The sequence below is a fragment of the Netta rufina genome (assembly GCF_964035555.1).
Source record: "Netta rufina genome assembly, chromosome: Z".
Taxonomy (NCBI): domain Eukaryota; kingdom Metazoa; phylum Chordata; class Aves; order Anseriformes; family Anatidae; genus Netta; species Netta rufina.
The window spans coordinates 55,534,851-55,545,701 of record NC_140126.1 but is presented as its reverse complement, the minus strand read 5'-3'; the positions used below and the strand labels follow the sequence as shown (position 1 = coordinate 55,545,701).

The window sequence follows — 10,851 nt, the reverse complement described above, 5'->3', positions numbered from 1 at the left end:
CTCGTTCAAACTGTTTTGTCCTTCCGCAGAAGTTGATGCTCCCGGGACTGGACCCTGCTTTATCACAGAGGCGCTCCGGGAGGCTGAAGCAGGAGAGTTCCGCACCTCGCCGCACCGCTCCGTCCCTCCCCCGGGTTGGGGAGGCCAACCAGGACCGGCATCACCAGAGGAGTTTGCAGGCTTGATTTTCCACTTCTCCGAGGTTTTGCTTTTCTCCACGCCCTCCCATAAAACAATTTTTATTTCCATCTCCTTGGTTTCCACGCCGCAATATTTCTTGGATTGGCCGTTTTTTTTTTTTTTTTTTTTTTTTTCTGTTCCCCTCCTTTTCTTTTTTTTTTTTTTTTTTTTTTGTTTTTCCTTTTGCCTTTGGTGTTGCTCAGTCCTTGGTGCATCCACCGCCCAGGAACAGGAAGGACGAGAAAACCACTCCACAAAGTCTCCTTCAAGACACTCTGCGCTGCAGAACAGGCTCCCCAACTCCATCAGCGCAGCAAACAAACTCCTCAGGGCTCTTGCTGCCCCTCCACCACCACCACCACCACACATCCTTTTATTTTATTTTATTTTATTTTATTTTTTTAATTTATTTTTTTATTATTATTATTTTTTTTTTTTTAATTTCCTCGTTGCTTTTTCATTTGCGGAGGGCCGGGAAGAAAGACACAAACTTTCCGCTCCGAGCTCCTCCGGCGCCCCTCGCCCCTCTCCCAGCCGGCGGCCTTTAATCCGCCGCCGGGACCCCTCGCGGGCTCCCCCAGCGAGCGGAGCCCGGCGCCCCCCGCCCGCTCTCCCCTCCCCGCGCCCCCCTCTCCCCGTCCCCTCGCTCCGCGGCCGCCCCCGAGCCGCGGGGCCGCTCGCAGGGGGCGGTGGGGCGCGGCGCCGGGGGCCCGGTGTATGTCGTGCCCCGGCCTCCCGGTGAATGAGCACCGCCCGCCGCCTGCCGCCGCCGCCCGCCTCGGCCCCCACCTCCCCCTGCCGGGGTGAGGCTGCCTGAGGGTCCCCGCGGGTCGCGCATCCCCGCCGGCTGCCGAGCGGAGCCCATCGCTTCTCCCTCCTCCCTCCCACCCACAAGCTTCCCCCATCTCTGCCCCCTTCGTTTTATTTTTTATTGCTACACTTCCCCCCCCCCCCTTTTTTTTTCTTTCACCATCCTCCCCACGCTCCCCTGCCTTCCACCCCCCTTCCCCTAATTTTTTTTTCCGCCGGGCGCGATGCCGCACGTGGAGATGCTGCTGCTGGCGGCCGCGGCGCTGTGGGTGTGCGTGCGCGGGCAGGAGCCCGGCGCCAAGGCGGTGGCCGACCGCTACGCCGTCTACTGGAACAGCACCAACCCCAGGTACGCGGGGCGGCCGCGGGGGGACGCGGAAAAGGCGCGGACGGGGGTCGGGGGGCGCCGGGCGGGGAGAGTGGAGAGCGCCGGCGGCGGCTGCTGCAACCCGGAGCCTGCGGGAGATGCCCTGTTTGCGGGATGGGGCGGAAAACTTTTTTAAAAATTAGATATTTTGGGGAGGAAGGGGTGAGGTGAGGGGGAAGCTGGTGCCCCTTTATCGGTCCGGAGCATCGCGGCTCCCCGCTGCCGCCCGTCGTGGGTCCAGGGCTGGCCGTGAGGAGGCGAGGTAGGTACCGGGCCGGGGCCGTCGGGGGCAGGAGTGCCTGGACGGCGTCCCCGCTCCTGACAGCCGCGTCTGCAAGGCGGCAGAGCGAGCGAGCTCTGGGAAGGGAAGCTCCCGTGATTTTCCTGGAGTTTTCCCCTCATGTTAAGAATCGGGAAATTTCAGCGCTGCTCCAAATGGTATCCGTGTGTTTGGGGGAAAAGTCACCCGGGTATTACTTTTTTTTTTTTCCCTTGTTAAAGTACGTGTGAGCAGACTTTTCTTTCTTTCTTTCTTTCTTTCTTTCTTTCTTTCTTTCTTTCTTTCTTTCTTTCTTTCTTTCTTTCTTTCTTTCTTTCTTTCTTTCTTTCTTTCTTTCTTTCTTTCTTTCTTTCTTTTCTGTCTGTCTAAGTAAATTTGGGGCTATTTTATCTTAGGTTATCTCTTTTTTTTATGCTTCTGATACTGCTGTTTGGTTTCAGATTAGCACATTGATTTTTGTCACAGGTCATGTTTTTTAATAGGTCTGTGTTGCCTGCAGAAAACTTCCCTACTCGGTATTCTGGAGTGGCTTCAGAATAGGTGATGCAGAAGTTACAGGCAGAATTTCCAAGTGCGGAGAGGTAGCTGCTCTGTCCCGCACTTGAATGCTTGGTTCCTGCTAACAATGCCTCATGCCTCAGCGTTACGTGGCTGGCACAAAAAGCTTAGGACAAAAAAGTATTCATCCAAAGTAGCAGTCATGCCTGGGAATGATGAGTATCTATAATTTTTAGTGCCCGTCTCTACATTTTCCTCTCTTGACATGCGTTGCTTGAAAAAAATTGCTCATTGTAAATGAGATAAAAAGTTGCATCGTACACCACGTCTGAAAAAAATTGCTTCTCTCTAAAAAACAACTTTTTTTTTTTTTTCTGCTGTTGTTAGGCAAAATGAAATGTTGCTCTTGGAAAAAAAAATATTCACAAATCCCACTGGGCAGAAGAGGGATTGTTGAAAGAAATAGGTTTGCCTAAATGATCTACACATGTTGCTGGTGTAGCAGTTAAACATAAAATACTTCAAAAATAACCTCACATTCGGGATTTTTAGCTTCTGCAGTCTTATGTGTAATGAGCTCACACAACAACTGCACATGAGTAGAGGTAGTTGAAGATGCGATCAGCACTCATCTAGTCAGTGGGCATTATGCACTGAGTGGATTTGTGAGGATTTTAATGAGTTTAATGGTATTTTACTGTTAATGAAATCTTCCCTTAGTCCAACATTAAAAATCAGCAGACTGCAGAGAAAACTTAGTTCTGTTATTCTCCCAAACACCAGAGGAATACTTAATTGCAAGATACTTCCAAACCTTCCCCTTGAAAAACAACTGTTTGTTTCTCTCTTAAACTATTCACTGCCCCCTCTCACAAAGAAAGTATCTATGTGGACATGTGGTGTTTGTCCGTGAGTTAAAACTGTGAGGAAGAGCAGTGTAAAGCTATATTTCTCCTTTGTTTTATTCTCTGTGCATTTCAAGTTGCATGATCATTACAGAGAAACAGGCAAACACCTCATTGGTTAGACTGGGGAGACCCAAAGAAAAGAAAACACTTCTGCTTTGAAGTCATTTTGTCAGGATGGAAGGTGAAGGCAAAATTCTCTTTGGTTACCAATATTTTCAGGTCAGTTAGAAGTGCTATAGGAATAACTCCACGGTGATTTATCTGCTTCTAGAGAGAGATTCAGGAGATGGACAGTCATGTTTTTATACCCACAGAAGTAAGTGGGAATGCTTACTGTGAGATAACGATTTGAAATTAGAAGGCAAAATATGCTGCCATTCTTCAGCCACCAGTGCGGCCGCAGTTCTTTAGCTTACTTTCTTGTTGTACTTATTCAAAAAAATTAACAAACCAGTGTAGAACTAATTAGCTCAGTTTGGAAATTAAATCTTCATCATTTTGATAGTGATTAAAGGCAAGATAAAGTAAGGTTTCCTGAAGACCCCATCTGAAGAATTTAATAACGATTCAATTTATCTCGGAAACCACGATGCTCAGTTTTGTAGTATTAAACTCCAGCAAATGAAATATACAGAAAGATCTCATCCTTATTAAAAGACACAATAATAAGTTGATGAGTGGCCCAATTTGATAAGTGCTCCTTGTGTGAACAATATTTTGGTAACTAAAAAGACTCTGTGAGTCTATTAACAAGTTTATATTACATTTCTTGAATGGTTGCCAAAGTTCTGCTAGAATAATTAAAAAGTGTTCTAGAATCATTATTGTTAGTATGTACAAGTAACAGAAAGTTGAATGTTGTTACAGAGCATAAGTCTTTTCTTAGAAGTATTTTAAGCATTCCCATTCCTTTTTTTCTGTTTCATATTTAGTTATCAGCATACACGAAGTACTGTAACTGGTGTAGTACAGAATCACAGAGTTGAAGGGATTGGAAGGACCCTTGAAAGATCATCGGGTCCAACCCCCCTGCCAAAGCAGGTTCTAGATGGGATTATGTTAAAGTTTAAGTTTCAGACTTTTGAAGTATAATAAAATGAGGTTGTTTCATCTATTTTTATTTGTGTGTGTGTGTGTGGATTGAAAGTTATTCATGGAATATGCCTGCAAATGTGTCTAATATTTTTGTTATTCATGGGCTTAGAATTAAGTGCATGTAAATTCTGATTACCCCTTTAATGTCTTTCAGTACTGTCTGCATGTGTTTTCTTATAGAAGAGAGGAAAATGATCTTGTCACAGAATATTCCTCTGAATCCAATGGTTAAAATACTTTTGGAAGTTTCTTTGGTAATAGAGCATATACATTTAATCCTTATAGCTGGTGTCCTTGTAATGAAAATCCAGCCAAAATGTCATGTAACTGAGCCAAATATTGAAGCGGTTGACTTGCTTAGCACTTGTTACTGCTTTTAATCTTGTCAGGGTTCAACATGAACTATTTGTAGTAATTATTATTACATTTTTCTGCTTGCAGGACTGTGCTTCAACGTTGTGGTTGGTATTTAGGTATTTTCCTGTAAGTTATTTCAGTGGCAGGTTTTGTAGCTTCATAAATTGTTACTGGTTTCAAGGTAGTTAGAAAGACTTACCATTCAAGTCTAGTTTCTGGTCACACATAGGCCAAACCTTTTAGTCTCAGGAAAGTGAGTATTTTTTATTAGGAGTCTTACTGGATTTGGTTATCTCTTACAGAAGAAAATTGTGTATAAAATTACGTTCACAAGAGAATCATAAAGATGTAGGATGATGACATATTTTCTTTTTGTGTGTGCTTAGGTGGATAATAAAATCAAGAAATCAGCTGTTAATTAGAGAATTTAATAGATCAAAATCATGTCATGTTCAACTGATTAGTTCCCAGTATTAACCTGGGTACCATATTTTGATTAGCGGTGCTAGAGTTCCTGTTAAGTGAGATACTTGGGTATCAGAGAACAGGAAAATGAGTGGATGCTTCTGCAAATTCTGTGAATAGACCAGAATCTTGCTACCTGGATGCTTAAAATGTGGAGCATTTTGCAACTGAGTGTTCAAGCACTGATTCAGAAAAGCATCTGGCCCCACTGAACTGCATACTGCAATACTTAAGTTCTGTTGCAGCTGGTGGGTGAATAGATGTGTACTTAAGTGCTTCCCCGAACCCACCCAACACACAGACCCAGCGCTGAGAAGCTCTGGCCATGGCTGCCCATGCACACCTGGCAGTTCTTGGGAATATGCTGGCTGGCTTGCTGGCTGGCTGGACAAACAGATGGACAAGCATCCTCCATATGCTGATATGCATTTGAAGATTTCACCATAGCATATTGATGTTATATGCTGAGGTCATTCGACTTTTTTTTTTTTCTTCTTTCTTTTCCACCTTGAAATAGTTCTGCTTAAATACAGAGATTAGGGAAACTGTGCAGTTGGAATAGGAAGGAGGCAATTGTGTTTGGTAAGAACAACTAAGAAGTTGGGGATGAAAAGGGAAAAAATCAAAACATTTGCTTTGGGTTTGGTATTCCATGTCATTTTATATCAAGAGAGGCATAATACCCCGTAAGTAAGTGGGCTGTACAAACAGTATGGCTTATGTTTTGAGAGCATTTTATCCAGCAGCTTGCTCCAAGAGCTGAAAGAATCTCTGACTGATTTCTTGTAATTAAAAGATCAGTAGCAGAGTCTTTGATTCTTTAACACCTACTTTCTTTGCTCTTAGTAGTTTTGCCAACATCTTATGTGTCCAGAAGAATATTGGTGTTTATTTTAAAAGTGCATTTTTGAGGTAGTTTGAAACATTCTATGGAAGAAATGACACAAAGAATGGTAGTTTCATTGGCTTCCACCTTTGTGTGAAAGGCATCTTATTCAGTGGTAAATGATTTTCACGAAATACTCCTTATTAAATCTTTTGCAAATGCACATAGTGAGGACACTTCACTGCATTCATTCTGCCAGCCCTGTTTCCTTACAGGGAGGGACAGATAAAGATGAGCCATCCTCTCCCTCCCCTCTTGCTGTGATCCCAGCAATCTACCAGCTTCATGCTGGGCTGAGAAAATGAATGCGATTAGTCCTTCCGGAGTCACGGTCTTTGCAGTATTAAGGTGAGAGGTATGTAATATGTATATGCATGAATATGTGTGGCTTTCAGTGGTTGTATATGTGCATATGTATGTGTGCAAGTATATATGTATGTATGCATTGAAATTAGAAGGAGGTGTGGTGTAGAGTAAATCATGATTGTTGTATGGGAAGAAAATCTCTACAATTTTTTAATCAGCGAACTTAAACATTGAGAAAATGAATAGTTTGTTACAAACTCATTCCCAGCTCTCGTCTTCCAGCACAGATCTTTTTGGCTTAAAATAATAGTAGTAGTAAAATAAAAAATATATATTTATTTAAAAGAAGTGGGATCTGTGTTGTGGTTCTTGGCAGTCTTCCCATTGTGCTCTTCATTTGCGTGCTGGCAGCCCCCAGGCCAGTAGGTAGGCAGGTGGGTGGATGCCCAAGCACACAGGCGCACAGATGTAAAATGAAACGGAGAAGATTACAGGCATGTGCTTTGAGAACTCTCAGGGCTTATTAGAGTACCTTGTTACTGCTTCTTCCTGAAACAGCCAGTGTCACTGGGCAGTGTACTGCATGGTAGAAATATTAGGCTTCAACAAAGCGCGTAAAGAAGGGTGGTCATTTTGATCTCCTTAGAGAAAATGCTAACAAAGACACAACCTTTCCTAGGGAAAGCATGAGTAGTTCTTCCATAGCTGTGAGATGCACCTGTCTTGCTCTTCTGGCTCACTGTTAGTTTTTCAGATTTTTTTTTTAAGGCAAAGAGAAGTATTTTGGAACTGCGTTCTTCTTCTTCAGCCATCCTGTTTTGAATTTATTTATTTATTTATATTTAATATGTCTTTATTCTCACAATTAGTCTAATCTTCCAGTATTTCTGAATGGTGTAATTCACTGTTGATAATAAAGGGTCCTGTTTTGTTTAAGTTTTCTTTGCACTGCTGCTTAAAAAGTAGTCAGTCAGCAGCACACCAATATAACGAAGTGGAAACATTTGGTTTAAAATAAACAGACACGTTATTGAAACTGCTTTCTGGTAATATTACAGTTATTGTGAGTAAACCCTACTGTAATGCACTTCAGCATTGCTGGATGGAAGAATAGAATCCTTCATCCGTTGGAAGTCTTCCTTCCATTTTTGCATTCTCTCTATTCATTGTAGTTTCTACAAGCTAGATTATAGTTGAGCTCATTTAAAATGGTGGGTATTATTTTGAAGTATGTGAATACGGATAGATACCTGAAATCCTTTTCTAAGAAACTGAGCATAGGTTGTGACATTACAAAACCACAAATTCCTATTTCCACACATTTTTAAAAATTGTTTGTATTAAAATCAAATATTTGAAAATTAAAATAATAATAAAAATGATGCTAGCCTGTGAAGACTGAGATTTTATCTTGCTTCTATAGAGCACCATGATTTCAAATAACAGAAAAGTAAACCCCCTATATGTTTTTCATCTGGCGAAATGTCCATCATATTTTACTGTTGACAGGTTGATGAAAATCCATTGTTAGATCCTAGTTTTATGAAAAAATTAGTTTGTTTATTTTTGACTGCTGCAAAATGTAGAGAAAGAGTTTGATGCCCATTTTCTGTTATCTGGTATGATAGGAGTTTTATGCCCATTTTTCTGTTTAAATGCATGACCAGTAAAAATGCTGTCAAAAGAGAAATCAGCTAACAAGAAGATACACAAGAGCCCTGTTAATTAGCAAGATCTGCTTGAATTGCTAACAGCAACCTCTCATAGTTAATTCTTCAGGTTTGGTGATTTTTACTGGAAAAGTCTTAAAGATTATGATTCCTATTCTGTCACTTGCAGTATAATCTGGTAGACACCTTTACCTATCCAGGCTGGTATACGGTGTGGAAAAAAAGGGATTGTAGACTGACAAAACCTATAAGTACAGTATTAGTTATGTTTTACTTCTTGTATTTTACTTTCCATCATTAAATCAGCATATTAATCTGATAAAGAACTGTTCAGTAGTAATACCTGCAATTAAAAATAATATATGTTCCTCATTGACTAACTTTCAATTTATTTATTTTATATCGGACTCTCAAAGAACCATTTTATTTGAAAGACCCCATTTTATTTTTCTTACGTCAGTAATAAAGTGGTGCTGGAGTGCAGAGAAGAAGTAATTTGCTTGTGAATCATCTGATGAAGTGAAAATTTGTAGATAAGTTTGCTTTGATCACTGTATGCTGAAATACCTTTTTGTTCCATTCTCACTGATAAAATTCAGCCTCATAACAGTTAAGAAAGGTGTATTTTGATTATGTATTTTTTGTATTTTGATTATGTATTTTGTGATAATATATTTTGTATCATAATTAGTATTTATGGAGTAGCATGGTTGTTGTTTGTTAGTTAAAATAACATTTTTTCCTCCCCTATTTTTTTTTTTTTTTTTTTTTTTTTGCTTGCGGGTGGATGCTGGACAGTGGCAGGCATATGCATATTATGTGGTTTGCTCATCTGCTCATCAGTGTGGCCTTTCCCTTGTGGGTAGCAGTGAAACTACCTTTTTGTTTTTGTGGACTTAAAAGTAGTATTTTTTGTGTTAAAATAATGGTTCAGAAGATTTTTTTTCCATTCTCTCTACACACATTCCGTAATCCCATTATCTAATCACATGGAATTGTTAAGAAATATATTTTAATTTTTATTGCAGTATTTGTACCCTACACAGGGGTTTTCATTTTAATTTTTTCTTTATATCTGTTTTAATTTTGTAAATAAATTTGAGTACCTTTTGTACGGTCTATGCCTTTGAAGTAGGAGCTAAATACATTCTAATTTTTTCATCAAAACTAAACAAATAAATCGTCATCTGTGGCTAAGGCTTTGCTGGTTTTGTAGTGCTATGTAAATCAAGTGTTGAATTTTTTCTTTTTTCCTTTTTCTTTTTTTATGAGGAGGCAGAAAAAAAGTATTTCACCTACTTGTAGATTTGATTATGATCTTTGTAGTACAGCTATCAGTTTGCTATGCTGGTTAATCAGTGTTAGGTAAGGACTGCTAACAGCTTTAATAATGTTGCCTTCCATGGAATTGTTAAAAGTTGCTTCAAAGAAATTTGCTAATTGATGTTGTTAATAAGCAGTAAAAAGAGCTTTTTTTTTTTTTTGTGTGTGTGTGTGTTTCCTGCTTTAGTTGATGTCTAATCAAATTTTAAAAATAGTTGTGTATTCATACAGGCAGGGCATTTGGTAAGCAGAAGTTAACAAAGTAGGATCTATCAATCCTGTTCTCTTTCCTATTGTTTCCAGAAAAGAAGGAAATAAAGAGGGACTCTGGAATTTGAAAGTATTGACCTTCTGACATGCACACACAGCATGGTCATTGGACTGGCACATAAAGTGCCTTAAGCCACCATAATGGCAAACTGCATTTTTGAAGTTACTGATATGAGAGCCAGCTGGATGGGGGATGGAGAGCCAACATTGACTCTACAGCTATTTGCAAGTTTCCACTTTAGAGCCAGACAGCTTCACTTTTATATTCCCAAACTTACCACTTAGGAATAATGTTGCTTTGTTCGGTTTAGCCAGGGATTTGTGACTGCTACATAGACTTAGTACCGTTTGGTCCAGAATTGTGTGGTCATTCTTCATAGAGATCTGCTTCACAGAGTAATTTCATTCATCTGGTGATGGGGGAGGGATGAGAAACAGTGAGGGGACATTCAGATATAGCATTCTTCAAGGAAAATGCACATCCACATTAGCTAGTCCCTTTCTTAAAGCTTTTTAAAGATGAAGGCAGAGATTTGGATCAAGTATTTAAAAGCCAATTCAGACCCCTGTCTTCCGAGTACATGTGATCTCCTGGATAGGCTCTCCATGCATGATCTGGAAAAGACCTCATACTTTACTTACTGCAACAGCTCTTCTCTCCCCCGCTCCCCCCCCCCCCCTTTTTTTTTGTATTTGTTTACAGTTATTGCTCCGGTACACTTATACATCTTTTTATAGTTCTCTTGGGGCTTAGTTTATTAAAAATTAGTGATCCATCACTAAGCAGGGTACAGTACAAATACTGGTGCTCCCAAAAGGGAGATTTTGTGCCAAAACAGAAGAAATAATAGGGATACAAAAGCTGCCAAAAAGCGTGTCTCCCAATTGCTAATTAATCAGGCGAAAAAGCACCTCAGCAACTACAATTGAATGTGGGACAGTTTGTTGTAAATATTTAATAAAGATGTGTTAAGGGGACATAATATCTTCTTGTTTGTATCTACGTATATTAAAAAAAAAAAAAGGCAAATAAAAATGCCATCTATGTGGCAGAGCTGTTGGGGATTTCTTTTATGTTGATGGCATTGTCACTGGTAGAGCTCTTTCAGAAAACCTCTTGCTGCTTTTGAGCAAAAAAATTATCATTTTGTCTATTCATTTTTCCTGTCTGTTTTTAAGTTGGTGGTTGATGATAGTATCTATAACCAATAAGTGAAGCTTCAGAAAAGATACATTTAAAAAAAAAAATACATCTTCAGCAATCTGGGTTACAAGGTATGGGGAAAAAATTGCTGTGAATATCTGGTATCCAAATCTGCCAATCACTTTTGGCACAGCTCCCATCATGGTTGCTGTGCCCATAATTAAATGCCTGTCATTAGTGTATTTTTCCATAACATTTACAATGGAAAAGGCAAGGGGTCCTTCCAGAGCTA

The 10,851-nt window shown here is 40.2% G+C and overlaps 1 protein-coding gene across 2 annotated transcripts in view; it reads left to right on the top strand.

Moving 5' to 3' along the window:
* Window positions 1-1,214: 1,214 nt before the first annotated feature.
* The window catches only part of EFNA5 (ephrin A5), a gene marked incomplete at its 5' end in the record, with an annotated part of 208,833 nt that continues 199,196 nt past the window's right edge, over window positions 1,215-10,851 (top strand). For both annotated transcript variants that reach the window (XM_084304987.1, XM_084304986.1), the window contains one exon: window positions 1,215-1,339. In XM_084304987.1, the coding sequence (XP_084161113.1) occupies window positions 1,215-1,339 (125 nt within the window). The remainder of the gene's footprint in view (window positions 1,340-10,851) is intronic.